Below are 19,777 nucleotides of genomic sequence, written 5' to 3'. Positions count from 1 at the left end.
GCACTTGCAGATGAAACGTTCTCCATGCATTTTATGAATACTATGAAACACGAACATTTCTGTGCAAAGCTTCTATTATCAGGAAATAATGTGAAGAAATATGACAATCCTTCATTTCTTCCACTTCTGGATGCAATTCTGATGGCTAGAAAAATAAACTAAAGCAGCCTCAACCTGCACTGGATTTTTAAAAAGAACAGAGCAGAGCAGAGGTTGGAAAGGTTCCACAGGTAAGATTTGCTGCCAACAGAGAAATCACAGCCATTCAGCTGATACTATAAATGAGACTCTATTTAAGTGTAAGGGACAACACTTGGTACAATGCTAAAATAGTAAATCCATTTCTAGTACTTCTACATGCCCTTTATCTCCTCCTTCCCCCACCTTTTTTCTCCTTATTTAGATGTGGTTCTCACTCCCAAATCCTCTCTACATCTAAGATTATCACCACCTTCCATGATCATCACCATTCAGGGCAATTCCCATCCACTGGTGGAGAAAATCAGGAACATGACCACTCAAGAGACCTCTGCCTTACTATAATCTATACTGCAGATACAGTAATTAATTCAATTATAGAGGTTATTTGATTTTTTTTTTTTGCTAACGGAAAGCAAGACCATATGGGTGTGACTATACTATACTCACTGAAGTCATTAAACACAGTAATTTGATTGTGGTGTGTATTTTGGGAGCCATCAGACGTTGCAAGCTTAAATATATGTGCTAAGCAAAATATAAAGCCTTTCTGAGCTAAACCAAATGGGAGGCCATTAAAAATAAAGTCCCATCTACCATATTCACAGGCATGTTGAACACTAGTACAGCAGCATCAGCATCTAGTAGAAGTGAACTCTGCACTGGTCCAGCCTTCTCTGTGTCTGCTAGTAATAATCAGTAAAAAGGGCTCTCTTGAACACACAGAAGACATAAGACACCCTTCAATTAACAGGGGGAATCTCTAATTAAATATATATATATATATGGTGACACTTGTTCTACAAATAAATAGATGCATTCATCTTTATTACTGCCTTGCTGATCAAGCTGGTAATTCATGAAGTAATTCACGAGATGGGGAGACAGACATCCGTGTAATTCTAGCATACTGGTGTAGTACACACAACAAAATGCCCAGCTTACTGAGCAAGCATATTTAAGGAATAGGAGAAATATCAGCAGTGCAAGAAGCATTCCCTGGTATCTTTCCATGCCACTTAAGAATAGGATCTTACCCCATTCTTGTTTGTTTGGAGACACGGTCATTCAAAGCATGATGATGGTGTTTTCAAACAACAGCCAGATTGAAGAAAACAAACAATTAGTTGAGGAATAAGTTTTGAGCTAAATAGATTTGTACCTTCCTGGAAAACAACTTTCAATCTTTCAAAAAAAATAAATAAATCCCAGAAATAAATTAAATGGTTATGCTTCCTTTCTCGCCTACCTCCTCCTGTGCATTTACTATTCTAGCAGAAAATATGGCTAGGCCTCAATTTTATCTTGAGTTCTTGTGTGTTTTTTTTTTTTTTTTTGTCTTTGGGCAAAGTCATTTCTACATAATGAAGATGGAAAGCTTTTGGAATTAGCAGAGAGATTTCACCTTGAGAAAACTGAAATGGGAAGTGATGGATAGTATCAGAATCAACATATTCGGAATGCTAATGACGAGATTTCAGAGAAGAGAAACACAGCAGAGCTGAAATAAATGAGGCCAAGGTGGCGTTCAATTCATTTGAAGAAGATAATGTCACAAAAGTCAGAGAGGTAGATTTCATTTCATTATCATATTCAATACATTTAGAAGACTGACAATGGGCTAGTGAAATGGTACGCTGTCCTTAAATACATTAATCCTGAAAGCTACCCTTCATCAAAGGAGACAGAGATCTGCAGGTCAGATCTTCTGCATTACTGTCCATTCAACACACAGCACTAATTAAAAGCACCTCAATAGAGAATATAAACATTTCTGGGAATTTTCAGAAGCCCAGAATTATTTTAACTGCTTCAAGTGCCTAGATTCTGCTCTTCTCTCCGTGCTGAATGAAGAGCATCATGCAGCATCTTACCCTTCAAGGAATGCTGCTATACTTTCAGCCAGGGCCAGGATATCAGGATCTCATCCATGGTTAACTGCAGGCTCTTTTCTAACATTCAGGTAGTTTACTGTCAGCAGGAGGGTTCCCTGGCCACAGGGTTACTTTAAGAGTGTAACGGTGATGTGCCTGGAATGCCTGCAGTCACAACTCTTTGCTCTGGCTGGAAACAGCTTTGCTTGCCCAGCTTCGAGGACAGCCACTGAGCAGCCACCATCCTAAAGTATACAATTAGCCTTTCACATTTCAGCCTGGAGTTTTATTGGTTTAATAGCAGAATGTAAAAGCTGCCATAATGAGCTTAGCAAACCACTTGCCAGTGCCCTCATAAGGATTTTATTTTTAACAATTCAGAAGATGCCAAGAAAGAGCTGAAAGGTCAAGAAAACTGAGCTAGAAGAAATGGATATGCTGTTTTCAGGCAACTCCATTTGACACACATGGAGAATGATTTAAATTTCTGTTTGATTGCCTTTTTCTGCACCCTCTGGGGCAAGAGACCTAATTAATTTTCTTAATGGACCGTTACCATATCCCCAATTACAATATTTACAATTCACATCTATGTTTGTGGGTAATTTGGATTCAGTGACATAAATATTACAACTTAACCCACTTGTGTAGTTTTGTTCCTTTGCTTTGCTTTGCTATATTCAAATAAACATGAGCAGCAGCATAGGAAGAAACAACTGGTTTAGGCAGATTTTTGTCTTCACTGTAAAAGCCACATTTTGTCCTCCAACCCTTCTATTCAGCAATATTTTCCTTCTTCCAACTACTACTCTGTGTCTTCAGGCAACATAATTATAATGTCTTGCAGTATAATGGCCTGTGATTTAAACACAAAAATGCTCCGCTCTACAACATTTTACTGGAAAGATTCTCCACCTTTTTCCCTAGTATGGGCCAAATCTTATTAAATCACTTTCTTCCAGCAGAGGCACAGCAATCACCTCTCCTAATAAATTCGAGCGCAGAAGAGCAGCATAGCAACTCCGGAGCATCTGCAAATACAGCTCAAGGAAACACAATATGCTGAAGGATTGGTGTTTGTTAGATATTTTGAAGTAGGGTATTTTTAAGTACCGTTCCAGGCCAGCTCAGCACCAGGCTTGGGGGAGGGACAGAAAAAGAGCACAGCTGATGACATGGGTTCAGCCGGTGCTCCATGATCCACCGTCAATGCTCTGCAGATTAAAGTCTGAGCAAACACTGAAAAATGTGCTCGTGTTTACCAGCTTTCAGGCAATCTCTTCGAAAAATCATTCCAAAACTATACATTTCAACAGGAATCAACGAATACGTATGTGCCTTCTGTTAGCTCTGCTGAAGATTATTAACTGCTTTCATAAATACTATGCAAATGTGTAAGGAGCCAGGAAAAATATTGGAAAGATGTGTCCACTTGGCTCTGTGTGGGAAACGCCTGTGCAGCTCAGTCTTTTTGCAAAGTGCAGAAACTGCTGCTTGTATGCGTGAGCTGAGCATTTCCACTGTAGATATATCACTTTTATATATTTGTGGCTTATTCTTTAAATCACTTAGCTTAAATCCATATGATTATAAATATTAGATGATTTCAAAGCAATCCTAGTTTGTATATACAAGATGGATATACAAGTCTTGTTTCAGGATTGCTGCGTTCCACAGTGTGTGTGCATATAGTTAAAAGCGTTGGGATTAATCTTGACATGTAGAAAGAACTCAATACCAACAGTTAATTGGAATAATTCAGTAATTTTCTGGAATCGTTAGTGTTTGATCCAGTAAATTATTACATGAGCTAGTTGTTTGTTCTTTTTTTTTTTCTTTTGTCACTGCACTAGCCCTCAGAAATAACAATTCTTTGTGAAAATAAAAAGAAATACATAACCTAAAATTTGAGTAGTGCAAAAGGGCATGAAGTGAAGCTGTTTAAATCAGTATCATTCTACATAGGGACTAGACTGCTCTTGTGGTGGTTGAAGAGGGCTTACTTTCAGCGTAGGCTATGTCGCTTTGGAATAATTTTAAATTAAGCTCCAAAAGCCACTGTCATTCCTGAACAGTAGCCTGTACGTGAGACTTCACAACAGATCTAGCTGTTGTGATTTAACCACAGCAATACTTGGAGGCAAGTCTTGGGTGACATGACCATGCAAGCCACTGAAAGCCAATAGGTGCTTTTCCTTTTTTCCTTTTTTTTTTTTTCAATTCTTCTTGCTAAATGGCTTTTGTTTTGTATGTTTTGTAACATGGAATAACATCACAATGGAATAAATGCATTAAACTTTGTGATGACACAATCTGTCTGTAAGAACACATTAATGAAACCACAGCATTGACAAACAGTGTACACATACTCTACACTTCACTTACATCACTCAAATTTCTTATGGGAAAATGAAAGAAACTGTAATGATTTCTCATTGCAATGTTATGGTGCAAGATTTTCTGTCACAGTACACTCCATTTCAACTTTTAATTAAAAAAATCTGTAACAGCCAAGTACACATTAGGTATTCTACGAAGTATTTAATTTTGTTACACATTGTCAACTAAAGCAAACACAGGACAGAAAGGAAATGGAAAATAAAAGGCCTTACCCTCATGAAATGAAGAAGAGTTACCCATGGCAAAGAGATGTGAATAGGAAAAGCTGGATGAAATATGTGTGGAAAGGAAAGGAAAGGCATCACTGAAAACAGGGAAAAAGAAAACAAAAGAAAAAGTGAGGAGGAATGGGGAATGTTTTTTCTTAAATAATAATATTCGGAGGACTAGTTTTCCAATGTTTTTTGTAAGGATTGTGGAAAAAAGCAGAGGCATGAAAAACAGTAGTAATAGCTGCCATTACATCTACAATCAGCAGTGATGTTGCTGAACAGGACTTGCCCTTGTCAGTACAGATTGCAAAACTGTAATCAGCGCTGTATTATCATCAAGAAATTTAAATGTCAAATTACAACTCAGCATAACATGCTAGTAAAATCAAGCCATGCGCTGACATCTACATAAAAATCACTTCTCGTGTATGCATCTGACAGAATGTTAGGCACAGTATTTACATCACCTCAGCCTTGCTCAAGCAATTGCAACTTTCTGAAGTCAAGCTGAGTGAGAATGTTTCTAAAGGAGTTTTTAAAACCATGGGGTTTTCTGTTTAGGCAACACTGGTTCACTGACACTAAATCTTTTTGGGATGGAATATTACTTAGAAAACAAACAGAAAGATAGCTTTTCCAAAACAAGAAGTGATTAACATACTGATCCGTAATGGGGGACCTAGACAGAATACAAGTTTTGCACCTGGATTCCTCAATTCCTTTACATATTTTTTCTCAACTGCTGGTTGAATTACTAATTTTGTTGTTCACTTGCTTGACTTTTAGGAGATGGCATACAGAAGGACTCCATATATTCTCTTCCCTCCTCCTTTAGGAGGGCTTTTAACCAGCTATAGGGTGTTAACATTGAGAAAGTGACAGCCATTGCCCTGATAACCTCCTTATGGCACAAAAGCCAGGAGAATGCTGTCGTATTCATTTGCAGACCATGCTTCACCCTTAGTACTTAGCATAGGCATGAAACAAGGTGAGGCAACTTGCAGCAGAGCACTGCTTTGGCCAGGTTCTTCTGTGAGAGCTGTAGTTGTCCTGAAACTGCACTGGGGTTCATGAAGGAATAAACAGCAACCCCGTCACCAGAATGGGCAAACACCTGAGCTACCATGAAGGATGTTGAACTTCCATTTTCTTCAAAGGCTACGGCTAATCCCCACCGTGTCTGTCACATAGGTCCCCTCTACTCAACCACATGATTTTGGATTAATGAAAAGACGTAAAATGACTAGATTTAAGCAGATCCATTTTGACTGGAAGGATGAACCTAGGAGAAGCTAAGACTGCCCTTCCCACAGAGTACGTGGTGGCAGGGCAACACCAGTATAGCATATCACAGTTAAGTGTTACCTGGACTCATGCTGCCCAATCCATTGCTGTTTGGGAATACACTGGACACTCCACACAGTCACCCATCTTTTTTATGAATTACTCATTAAGCCAAGAAATTTCACCAACACAGTGTTTTCTTTGTAAATAAATAAAAAATCTAGCACATTTATCATAAATCTTTGCATTTACAGTGTCTCATAGACTGTCCTGAACTCCAAGCCTCTCCTCATCGTAAGAGACATGAACCCACTGTGAATTGTTTTGGCTTATGAAGTTTTAATTTATTTCTCTACCTTCTCTCAAAAGGTTATTCCTTTAACAATATTTTACAGGAGCCATCAAAAGCCTCCTGAAAATTCATATTAGTTACGACCTTTGGGTCAACTTTCATTCCAAAATCATCACATTTTTTCTTCTTCTCTTTTAACAAGTTGTCTAACAGGCTAGAATGACATGCTTTGCCCTTGTAAATGCCACTCTGGTTTGACCCCTATCAAGTTATACCTATCTAAGTATTCACACTATTCTATCCTTGGGCTCAATAGGTTTCCCTTGTTAGTGGTAACAGGAGGTCACCAGCTAAGCCCTTTGCAATATGTTGTGTATGTTGGTTTGGTTTATTGACTCTTGTTGGCTCCTGTTCTTCATTAAAAGGCAAACAAACAACAACTAAGTTCTGGAAATGAACAAAAAAAATAATAAAACAAATCTCCTACCTACCCTTTAATAGGTTGTCCAAACCCAGAAAAAATACAAAACACTCTGTGCTTTTATCTTTATAGCAATTATGAAGAAACTAGCATGAGGATTAAGAGTTTACTTCTCTCACACAGTTATACGCTATTTGCAGCCAACTTTTTCTTTCTACTATGCAGAAGCTTACTGGCTTTGAAGCAAATTTATAAAAGTGGGTAATAAACATTAAATGGTAGAATTTGTCTGCACTTCCATAAAATTCCTTCATATTAATATACACAACAAAAAATGTTCATGCAATTTATCTCAAGCTTCTAGCTTTCCATGTTTATCCCAAATAAAAATCACTTTGTTCTCCAGAAAAACATTACTACCAAAAAACAGCAACGGCAGAAGGTTAAGAAAAAGCAGGCATATGGATGCTGGAAAGCTCATTAACCTATGTGAAATTAAATTAATTTAGCATTTTATTTATACTTTTCAATTAAAATCCATCTATAACTTAAAGCTCTGCTTCCAAGTCTGAAGAAAAGACAGATTTGGCTGCTGAAAACTTACTATTTTACAGAAATGGCTTACTAAGAAAGCAGTCTGGGTAGAAACCACGACATGAAAACAGCACTTAATGCCACCAGTGAAAGGTAGTAATGCTTACGCATTCAGGGTACCCCGGTTCTGCCTTTTTTACATGAACGGGTCTGTTGCTGCACAGCTGCGACTGCGGAGAGCGACGGGAGCAGCTGTCACCAGTGGATTTCTAAGTGGAGGTGGAAGATGGCTGTCGGGGGCTTTGCTTCCAGCCCTAGGACAGGAGTCAGAGCACCTTGCTTTCAGAGTGCCACTTAGTGCAGCACCCGACCCTGCAAACATCTCTCCTGCACTGAACTTGAGAAGGGAGGAGCACGAGAGAAGACAGAAAAATAACCTATCTTTACTCCTTTCCAGGTGATTTCTCTACGAAAATGTTTGTGGTGTAGGAAGACAGACTATTTTAAACAGAAATTTAGACTTTCTTTAAATAGTGTTTTCAGTAAAATTGATTCAAATCAGCCTGAATTTTGTCTCTACTCCTTTGTATTAGAAAATGCAAAGATTACTAACTGCATCAAAAATACAATCTTTTGCAGCATTAAAAATATGGCAGCACTAATATTACATCTGTTAAACAAGTATGACTTATTATTATTGGCCTTCTCATTTGTTTTGCTTTTAAACAAAATTAACAAAAGCACTCCTAGCCAAAATAGCTCACCATTTCATATTTCTGTGTTGTTGTTTTTTAACAGAAAAAAAAAAAAACAAACAGAACCTTTTTAATACATCACAAATGATCCTATAATTCTGCAATTAAAAATTGATATCAGTTCACTCACATCCATACATCCATTGCCAAATCCTCAATCTGCATTTTGGATAATAACAAAGACACTAAAAAGCAGAGATTTACACCATACATTTCTTAGGCAAACTATAAAAAGCACTGTAACTTACCAATGTCATTGCTTCTTTCAGAGGAGTCTTTCTCTAGAGTGCCGGATACTGTACTGCCCACTAATTCCACTTTTGGACTATCGCTCCTACATTTGGATCAAGAAGAGGAGATATTTTATTGGAGTTTGTGTGTGGATTACAGTAAATTGATAGCTAACCTGCAATTACTACTGAGAGAGGGAAATACTCTTCCTTTGTAGCACCAAAGTAGTAGCAATATGTCAGAGAGCAATCTCCAGTAAGCAAACATGCTGTATGGATTAACCTTATCTCATTTCTCCTTAACACCTGTCAAAAAAGCCTATTTTAGACACCGTAGTGTCCTGAATAATTCTTCAAATGTTCACAGCATCTCAGTACGAAGGAAATCTACAGGCAAAGGGACAGCCTTCACGATCTGATTTGTAACTGCTTCTCATTACTTGGCTTGCATAAACAACAGCGATGGGTGATCGAGGGCACTGCAGACAGGGAGAACCTTCACGGGAGAGTCATGTGTTCCAGCAGTCCCTAATGCTTACTCACTAATGCAACTCCTCCACCTAAAGGAGATTTCTATTTATTTTTGCACATTTCTTATGAGACTAGACTATGAGAATGGTTTCCACAGGTCCAAAGAAACAAGATCAACCCCTCTGTCTGAAAATGAACAGGCAAGTGTCAAGAGCTGTGATACTTTTAGAGAGAGGAACTATTTTAAAATCAGACAGGAGATCAAACACAAGCAACAAGACTATTCTTTCTTCGTAGAACTTTCTATCCCACAACTACTTACGTCTACTAAAATAACCTGACTATTGAAACAATTAAGAAAAATGGGACAGTAGTAGCTACGCAGCTCGGCATTGCATAGGTCACACAGACAAATCCCTGTGACATTTACCATGATAACAATAGTTCAATAAATGCAATAAATTCTATTTACCATCATTATCAGGCCACCTAATAAATATCATAGTTTTTTTCCACAATAACTATTCACAGCACAGCACTGCAACAATTACAACGTATGTAAGGTACCAGAAATGTGGGTAAAAATACAGAACAACCCAGGCAGATGTGCATTTCTATGAGCAGCAATTAGCCATTGACAGTAAAATACAGTGTGAACTCCCAAGTCTCATTGATTTTTAATTTATCTCTGCTTTGGTGCCATAATCCGAGGACAGACAGCCTGAGCCTCCACTTGTGACAGTAGCTCATGAGCAAAACACAAAGTAGCTGGAAACCCTATTTCAGACTCCAGGAAGGCTGTGACAGGTAAAGAGTCCAAAAATGCATGTAAAAACTGGAGGAGGTCACAGATTAAATGAATCTAATTAAACACGGTGGTCGGGTGACAAACCTTCTAAGAACAAAAAAGATGGACAGCCAGTTTATGACCTGAAAAACAAACTAGTTCAATGCAATCATCAATTTGGCAGGCAGTCAGCACCAAGAAGGTGGAAGCAACATGTTCCTGGAACCATGGATTAATTACTGAGATGATACATGAGGTTATTCCAAGCGATCTGCCTGATCAGTTAATTTTTCTATCTTTGGTCTTTCACTTAAAATAGAATGTGTATATATATATGCATATTTATTTGTAAATATATAAGAAACAACATAGTTTCTTGGCTGACACGGCAATGAGCATCTGACTGCTGCTCGGTTTTGCACACATGTATTTCCCAGCTAACTGAGAGCAACATGTGAGTTGGAAGTGCTCTAAGCAAATCCGTGAGTGCTGTTTTGGAGGAGATTCTTAGGATGGCGTGATTTAGGACTGAAAATCACAATATTTACCATTTGACTACAGAAGATACCAAGATATATGACATCACCAAAAAAAAAAAACACCAAACCAAACCTAACTCTATTGTCAAAAGAATCAACAGGCTCATTATGGCAACCAACTCTCTTCCTGCTAGGGAATGAGTGGAGCCACCCCTTCTTGCTCACAGCACCTCCCTCCCTCTGCTCATGCCCATGCATATAGGCTGTCAGCTCGATTGCACAGATGATCAGCCTGAAAGAAAATAGAAGGCCCCTTGCAAAGTGATTAATTGCCATCTGGAGTAACTCCCTGACCCATATGGCTGAATGTCTGCACAAATGCTGGTGCTAACATAAGGGAGGCTGCAGGGATGGGCTGCCAGGAGAGGGAACCTGCCCCTTCCAGCAGCAGCAGCAGCAGCAGCAGGACAGACTCAGATTGGTTTAGACGGATGGTGAAAATGCACTTGCTGTAGGTCTTTAAGGGCTTGTCTACTCAAGGGAATTGACTCCTCCATAAATTGTGTAATCACGTGTACAGCTAAATAAGCTGTGAAGCCTTTGGAGAAAATTGACAGCTATTCTCTGTCTCACATGTTCTTCACCTCTCCTATTGCCCTTGAAGTCCTAACCTGCCTCGAAGGAAGGAGGATTATATTTAAATGGAAAAGCAATCATTACCACAAAAAGTCAGTGAGATGCATGAGATGTAAGGCACTTACTCAGAACAGAAAAAAAAAAAAAAAACAATCTTCTGCCATCCAGCAGCAATGGAAATCTCACGGGAGTCACTTTATAAATCTACAACAGTTTTTCCCCCTAGGGTCAGCAAAAATTCTGCTGGTTCTATTTTTATTCTAATTGCCTGAGGTCTATCGGCTTCTGGAAATGGATACCAGGAGGTCTTAAAAATATTTGCTATCTTATTAAACTGAACCGATTAAAAAAAAAAAAAAAAGGCTTCATTAAAGTGCCTTTCATCTGAAGCTTCACATTCTTTATTATTCAAGTAACTCAAAGTCTATTCCATGGATTATTTCATTATGTGAACTTTCTGCCCTCTTCCTACAAGACATTCCTGCAAGTTAAAGCTTACCAGGCAGAACAGCTATATGAGATAAATCTGTTAATTTGAATTAGCTGATATAGCAACTCAGAGTGAAAATGTTAGCACTCTGACCATCAGCACAGCATCATCATCACTTTAAAAATCACCTTGTCTTCTATGGTTTTAATCTAATTACTGTTACAAGTAAAACTATTTCAAATATAATGATACTAAGTCAAAAGAATGAGGTAGTTTTTCTGTGCTAGACATAACAGTGTTCAGACAAATAACAATGAAACTGTTACTGTCTAGATCTGCCTTTTCACTTAATTAACATGAAAACTGAAATATGCATGAAAAAATGCATAGTTTATTTACTTATAAAATTTGGAGTTAGAAAACAGAGCAGTAAAACACTCACCCATAACTCTAGGTAAAACAATGTTTAAAATATTCCAGGCAAAAGGTAGAGCAAAAGAGTAACTGCCCTGTCACATGCCCAGGCAGTGAGCTGAACACTAGGATATGTATTGGTGCTGCCAAGAAGACATCGCTTAGCTAAATCTAAAGGCCAGAGCAAACAGTTGTTTTTTCAAGCATGCCCAGGCAATCAGCAGGTGTGGACTACGTTGTGGGAAATCTGGGCAAGCATGCTAAAAGCCAAGGAGTCCAGAGAAGCTGTGGCAGTAGCACATGGATAGAAGCGTAAGCTCTCAGAGATGCACAGCCAAAGCACTTCAGTATAATGAAACTGGCAGCACAAGGCAGGCACCGGTTCTTTATTTTATGTGTCTCAGATTTCATGCCGAGAGCATTTGTTTAATGAGCCATATGTAGAGGAATGAGGGGAATTGATGCCTAGGATTTCTGTTTTATTCCACTCTATCCTATACTCCAATCTGGTACTTAATCCACCACCAGTATATTTGAACTCCACTAGTTCCATGGCAGCTAATTGTTCTAACAGTTCAGTAGTAAAACTATTTCTATGTCTACACTGTACTATTTCTGCAAGATATGCAGCTTGCCTATTTGACACAACAGCTTTTTTAATTTTTTTTTTTTTTTGTCTTTTACCCATTTCTACCCACTATGCATAAAGGTAGTCTACAGCGCACAGCTCAGAAGCTGATGACCATCATGTAGCCATCTAAACTTAATTAGGATGACAGGTGAGGCTTTTAACTTCTACAGCCTCTGCTCTTCCAGGCTCTAGCAGAGATTAAATGTATCCAACAGCTGTGTTTGCAAGCCCAGTTTCTCAGTGCTCTTCTCAAAGGCTGCAACCGCCTGTGATTAAGAGCATTGTGTAACTACAGAGTAACAACCAACATTAGAAAATAAATCACTTGATAACAGTTTCCTGCAGCAGCATCAGCTTATAGGACATTCTATGAAGACAGGTACTGTGCTAAAAATTGATCTACAGTGATCTAGGAAAACAGACTGAAACCAAGCTGACAGTGCTTGAAATGTGCGTTGTCTAACCCTGTTCGTCAGTACAAACCAAGCTTCTGCACTGACTTAGTGCTGTGGCTAAGAAGGAACAATTAGGTAGATTAAATAAATCAAAAGCAGCACAACAGACTTAGGTAGATGTTTCTCACATATTCTTCAGTGGAAACTATGACATTTCAGTAACAGTGTGTTCAGCAGTAGAAATGAACTAGCAGTGACCAGGCTAAAACTGTAATTCTTGAGATGGTTATGATGCAGCCAGATGACTAGAAGGCTTTTTTCTTTTTAATTATTATTATTAAACACAGTTTATTGTGAAACAAACGGCGACGTTAACTGCAAAATTAAAATTCTATAAACGTGGTTTTTTCCATTAATCCCAAAAGTACTGGACAGAGGAAAAACAATACCTTGCATGAGTCACAGGCACAACTGGTCTTTCTGGCCGTCTTGGGGGCAAGGTACCAGGTCTATTCACAGAGTTTGCTTTGGGTGGCCGAGGTTTCTTCGGAGGTATAGCAGGAACTGAAGGCTTCTGCAAGTCTAACTGTTTTTGCTCTCTCTCTGGTCTTTCTTTAAATCAATTATTTCCAGAGAAAAAGAACACAGACATTATTAAGTGGAATTAATTTGCACTCAGAAGTCTATAATTAAACAAGAACTCTTCAACTGTAGATATACCATACACAAAGAATAAGCTTATCTCCTTCCCTCTTCTGCTCTAAATCATTCTTTATTTAAATGCGTACCACAAATCAGTTTGCACTGACTGCATGTTCTGCGTGTAATTCCTCATGTCTGAAATGTGTGTGCAGTATCTGAATGTGAATGGCAGTTTTGATTTTAGTGACCCACTGGTTTTGGAGTGTATATGAAAAGTAAGAATGTCAAGAAATTACATACCATGTGGAACAATTTCCCATGAGTAGAACTTATATCAAATTCTGTTATGAGACCAATATTAAGTTAAAAGGTCATGAACAAAGATAATAATGCTGGATTTTCTTAATATCTATTGAATAACCAAGAGAAATGTGATTTTTTTTTTTGGGGGGGGGGGGAGTGTGTTTCATGTGAACTACAGTTAAATGAAAATGCAATCATTAAAACCTAGAAATATTTGGAAGAATGTAAAGCCCTCTGAAAAATCAGACTTTTTATTTAGTCTTTTAAACAAACTTAAGTGCTGAATTTTTCAGTTTCCCAATTCCAAACTGGATCGTGTGCAGAACAGATTATGCATAGTTAGGTGCCACAACATTACGATCCAGTGCCAAATGTGCAACATCTGTATGTCAAGTACATTATGCATTAATAACTGTGAATAATATGCTCTAAATTTGCAATACAAAACAAACATAGAAGAAACTAAACACATTTGTCACACCATAGGAAACCTGCTTCTTCTTAAGGAAAGGACAAAAATCTCAAAGGGACCAAAGTTTCACCCCCTGTATCCTAATGTGTCAACACCCCACTTCCCTTGACAATACTGTCTATGACGCGTTGTGAATATTACACCTTTGTATACACCTGAGAGGTACTGGGAACGTAAAAGGGTATTACTTAATGGGCTTAGGTTTCCTTATGAAGGGATTATGGACTAAATCAACAGAAACTTGTCTTTCCTGAGAATACTAGCAGAAATACTGAAATAAAATTGTAGCATGATGCAATTTGTTGTCTGCCTTTAAGAAAGAAACAGCATTCGGACACCCAGGGATTACTTTATTGCTCTGCTTCTTAAATCATCCAAACACTACACACCATATGCACACATATGCGGTGACATAACAGTGCAGGAACGTATAAGTCAATTGCTAGGTAATCTTGTAAAGTTGTAAAAGTATGTGGTATCTACAGCATGTATTTAAGAATCAGAGTTGAGCCCGAAACACAATCCATATTGGATTTGGAATAGTCCAGGAAGTGATTGCTGCTCACAGGCACATACCCTTTTTTAGTACACTTACACGTGCCAACACACAATCATTGGGTCCACTGCAACACTTTACAAATGCATTATGTAATATTTACACACTTATTCCTATGAGCATATATAGTGCGTCAGTGCCTAAGAATCTACACTATGTATTAGGGATGGGCTAGGCAGTGCACCAGCACACAGCTTAAAGGAAGTTCCCATGCTCAACCGTACTGCCACAACACCCTGAACAATTCCCATCACTCCCCAGCATTTCAGAAATGTAGGCTTGATTCCTATTGCCTCTTTTCAACATTCAGAAAAATTACAGCTATTTATACTGGGGGACAGTGATGTATTTAAACGTCCACCATTTTTACAGTTGGCTTTGTAAATCCAAAATGGAAAGCAAAGGTTTTATTGATAGATAACCACAAGAATTAACGCACATTACCAAAAGTAAGGGTATGTAGATAGAAATGCTAAAACACCTGTCAGATCACTAAGATATTTATCCAAAAGAGCTCTTGGTGCAGTCTGAATGTTCTGGCACTAAATTATAAGTGCATATTATACATTTAGTCATGTGCATACATGTGCCTTTTAAAAGACAGCAAGTTCAAATACTTCAAAGTTAAGAAATCCCATAATTAAACTTGTCTGTGCAATCTAATAGTCCACTTAAATGTATGAAACTTGACACCATCTTCAATTAGACATCAATATAACCATTTTCCCCAAACTACTCAGAATGCACCATGAACACAATGAAACAACTAAAGCTTGTCACTGCTTGATGTGGCACAATGAAACAATAAAGCTTTGCTCTGTGTGGTACTATGCCTCACTTCTTGCAATGTTCAAACCTGGCTTTGAAGACTTTTTATTATTATTTGATTTCTTCACAGGCTTCCCTATGACATTTTTGGCAATGATAATGGGGTGATTCATAGGCTTTAATGACTATATCTTCACAAAACCCCACTGTGATGCAGAAAAGCAGGGTTGATGGTTTTTGATTATAGAACCAAGGCATACAAAAGTTAAGAAAAAAATATGCACTAATCTGGGGTCTCATGCTTGATTGAGGACCTGGGTTTTGATGAGCTCACAGCTTTAGAAAGCATTTTTTGTACTGAGAGCATATCTCCCCTTGACGTCAGTTGAGGCTGCAATCACTTACCACCTCTGGATTGGTACAACTGAATACCCTGAATTAGCCTAGAAACAACAGTGTGATCCTTTCCAAAATGCGTATAATCAGAGAGGTACTAGAGTGGGAAATAAACAACCTAACAATGTATGTAATGAAACCTAACTGCTGAGGGACTAGGCTATGAGGATGTGTCACATGTACCCCGTCTCTCTGCAGAGAGCAAATTTCATACCTTTTTCTTCTGTTCGATTAGGAAGACATTCTGGCCTTTCAGGAGGCACCTTTTTGACTTCATGCTTTCGATCTGTGGTACCTGTCAAAGAACGGAGAATTTGCAATTCTGAGCAAGCCAACAAGCTACCATATAAGGCCACACAAGATTTAATTTTGCAACCTCTTAGGCTTTTTTTTTAGTCTCCTACTTTAAAAAATTCTTGCTAAAACTGAACATAAATCTAATTTCAAATATTTGATTATACCATAAAGGACAGAAAACCAATTAATGTTTTCACATTCAAGTTCACACTTTCCAAAGACTGTAAATCAACAAAGTAGGAAATTTCAGACCATTCTGTGAAAAAAAAGTCAATCACTACAGATTTTTAAATGTGGACAGATATTTACAATTTGTAGCCTTTTAGCTTTGTAGACATACTTAACTGAAGAGCAATTCAACAGTGAGGAAAATCATTAGGATTAACCCAATTAATTGGGCATTTCTGCCAAGAGAATGCTTAATATAGATGTATACAAAGTTTTACTTTACATTAAATTAAAAAAAAAAATACTCCATTATACCTCTAACACTAGTTGTTCAATTCCACACATTAGAGGGATGGGAACACTAGTACCAGCAGTATTCTGTTACTATTTTATGTGACAGCTTTTGGCCTAGACATATAAACTTCTGCCTTTTTCTGCCTCTGTACTAGAGACCCTGACATACTGACTTCTGTTGCTCTGAAGAGTATGAGAACTAGTGGGAAGATTTTGCAAAAATTTCCTGGCACACACAAGATGTAATCTCCTACTCCCCATATTATAAGAAATGCTTTACTGGATATTGGCTTCACCGTGTTGGCTAACCACTAGGTGCTAATGCCATTTCAACTTAGCAGTGTTGAAAACCGCTTTAGGTAACACTATTAGTATTTCAATAAAAATTGCAGTAGGTGACATCCAAGAAAAGCAAAGGAGGCAGGGAACACAAGGCATTTTCTGCCTCAGTCTATGCTATGCAGTTCTCAAATACATTTACATTTTCTGGATGTGCAGTCATAACTCTCTTCTGCAGCTGGTTCCTAGAAATCAGTACTCAACAGCACAAATTGCTCATCAGTGGTGATTATGGACCATTGTTTCTTTATATAACTGCACTGTTGGACAGACAACAACCTATCATGTCAAAACAAAAAAAATACTGAATTGCCATAAAACGACTTCACACCTGAGAGGAACTCTTGACAGAAACCAATTTAAGCCTTTCTAAAGATGAGTTCTGCAAAGCACAAGTCAGCTTCTTGATAACCTTACGCATACTAGTGGGTTCAAGGAAAAAATGACACAAACCTATATACCTAATTACAGAAAGATTAATGGTCATCGTTAACACACAGAGGGACATTCTCAGGTCGCATCTAAAACAATGCACCTACAGACACCTATGGGCTTCTAGGCGCAGGTGTGCTCCCAACCTGGGTTGTGACCCCATATTAATCAGTTCCCAGGCAGGCACCATGAACCTGGCTTAGCTGCTTGGAGAAGGTCACCTGCAAGGAAACTCCACACAAGTCCCCAGAGGCACTCAGAGGAGTATTCCTACCCTTCAGTCTAGATGCAGTGATGCTGCTTACCCCAGACACCCAGTGAAATGCCTGCTGCTTTTCCATGACTATGTAAGAAACTCACGCTCTTAACTTTGGTTGCCCAGCTTTCACACCTTGCTTTGTAAAGTGTCCCAACAAAGATGGCCCTGGCAGTGTACTATGCTGCTGTATATAATTTGGAAATACAGCTAAACTTTCCACTACACTATAATACAAACTAGACATGTCCCTTAGTGCGAGACTTGCACTACAAAGACCAATTCTAGTTCTCTGCCATGATTTATGCTCTGCATCAGAATATATTGATATTTAATTATTTAGACTGCACACTTTATTCATCATACTATGAATAGTTAAATATGCAGAAACCTTACTGGAAATTATTACATACCATCAACAGTAAAGCCTGCCATGGGGATGTGGTAAAGTACAGTGTCACCTTGGTAAAGTGACAGTTTGACACAGCAGAGGATATCAGGATGGTAATAAACACAGGATGATTTTCACCTCTAAATACATATCAGAAGAAACACTTGTGCATAAACTGTCAGGACTAGTCAAAGACTGAGTATGAAAACAAAGAACAGCAGTAGTCTTGGCTGCTGTATCCACTTTTACTTCTGAAAATGGGCACATTATCCTGCTGTGGTGACACAGCTAATGCCTTGGATGTAAATAGGAAAAAACAAGTTTAAAGTATTATTCTCTAATTTTAAATCAGAGAAATATGAGAGGAGTATGAATTGAAAGAAATATAACTTTTTATAGAGCTTTTCCAAAACGTGCACCAGGCAGTAACTTTAGTTCTCTCTCACACATCTTTAATATGCAGCCACCACTAGATGGCAAGGTTACACTGCTCTCTTTCGACACACTGTTATATCAATGGTCTTGAAATCAAATCTATGCTTTTGGAGTTTCAAGACGGTGAGAGGAACAAACCATGGGTGCCAATAAGCAAACCAAATATTTGTAGTCGTGATTGTGTAGTCAAAGAACTGCTTGACAAAATCAAATCATTTAAATTATAACCTATTGATTCTCAGCAAATTGTACTGTGGTGTAACTTGTTTATTCTATTAATGACTGGGTCAAGACTGTAGGAGAGGGAAATTTACTTTTTAAGCCAGTCAGAGCTGGAACTGACCACGTAGACAGAAAAAAAAAATCTGACTAGATTGGCTGTGCTTGTTTTTTTTATTTTTATTTTTTCCTAACGTGTGCCAGCAGTGGGGGAAGTGCTAGCACCGCTGCAGAATTTTAACAAACTAATGGGGGTTAAGGGATTAAAGAATTCCAGCCATAGTTATGTTTCCACTACAACTGCAACACCAGTGAAAACTTTGAGTGCATCCCATGCCTCGTGACTTGTGATTTTACACGAACGGAATAGGAATTAGGTTTCTGAGGTCAGACCTGTCAAGGGTGTAGATACTTCAACTGTTTCTGAGTTCCATGGAAAATATAAATCATGCAAATTTAAGAAATTGTGCAGATTTTTGTATTGAGAGGTCATTTTAAAACTACAAATAAAAGTGGTTTCAGCTCTAAATATTGAGACACAACTCAGTCTAACATACTCCAAAAACAGCTTTACTAACACTCATACATTTGGAAAACATAATCAGCCCCTTAATACATCTGCAACACAATTACCTACATAACCAGATTCAAGATAGTACCTTCTATATTTATGTTTGTAAAGTACTGAAAAAACAGGAATCTAACTATAGCATAGAACCTGGAGACAGGCAGCTGGCTCCAGCATTCCTGCAGGTTTGCAAGACTTAGATTGAAACTCAGATGGAGCCACTGAATTACAGCCAAGTTCTCTAACACTGTCTTAGGTATGGAAAAAAATCTATTGAGAATAGATCAGATCTACAGGTGTAAAGTGAATGTGGTTTCCCACCGCAGGTACGATTAGGCTCCAGCAATTAGTGTCTGTACTGCAGAGACATTCACATCATCAACTTCAGTGAATAAATGGAACTGAAGAATTTCTGATAACTAAAGTATCAGGCTTGCTACCAATTAACAAGAGATAAAATACATTATTTTAAAATGTGCAGATGGTTGCCTGCAGAACATTTAAAGAGCACACAACAGTCTTTTGGGGCTACCTCATCTTTTTGCAATTTGATTCTGATTATTACTTGTTATCTATACACCTGCTGTATATGAATTTTGACATACATGAATTCTATCTAAATTTGAATACATTTGCTCGAACTGAGATGTGCTCACTGGTATGTGCTGTACAGAATTGGCTGTAACTTACCTGATCCTTGTTTGATGACAGGAGCTGATGGAGGTGGTGGTTTCTTCGGTCTCTAAAATTTAATAACAGAAGAAAAGAGATCACTTCAAAATGCCTGTGAATCTCATT

At 38.1% G+C, this 19,777-nt stretch overlaps 1 protein-coding gene across 6 annotated transcripts in view; it reads right to left on the bottom strand.

The window, feature by feature from the left end:
* Positions 1 to 19,777, bottom strand: part of SH3KBP1 (SH3 domain containing kinase binding protein 1) — a 226,641-nt gene that overhangs the window by 14,008 nt on the left and 192,856 nt on the right. For all 6 annotated transcript variants that reach the window (XM_066981109.1, XM_066981113.1, XM_013183859.3 and 3 more), the window contains 4 exons: positions 19,670 to 19,721; positions 15,795 to 15,875; positions 12,893 to 13,055; positions 8,219 to 8,304 (listed from right to left, as the gene is read on the bottom strand). In XM_066981109.1, the coding sequence (XP_066837210.1) occupies positions 8,219 to 8,304; positions 12,893 to 13,055; positions 15,795 to 15,875; positions 19,670 to 19,721 (382 nt within the window). The remainder of the gene's footprint in view (positions 1 to 8,218; positions 8,305 to 12,892; positions 13,056 to 15,794; positions 15,876 to 19,669; positions 19,722 to 19,777) is intronic.

Source organism: Anser cygnoides, chromosome 1 (genome assembly GCF_040182565.1).
Source record: "Anser cygnoides isolate HZ-2024a breed goose chromosome 1, Taihu_goose_T2T_genome, whole genome shotgun sequence".
NCBI classification, from domain to species: domain Eukaryota; kingdom Metazoa; phylum Chordata; class Aves; order Anseriformes; family Anatidae; genus Anser; species Anser cygnoides.
This window is presented reverse-complemented; position numbering and strand designations above follow the sequence as displayed.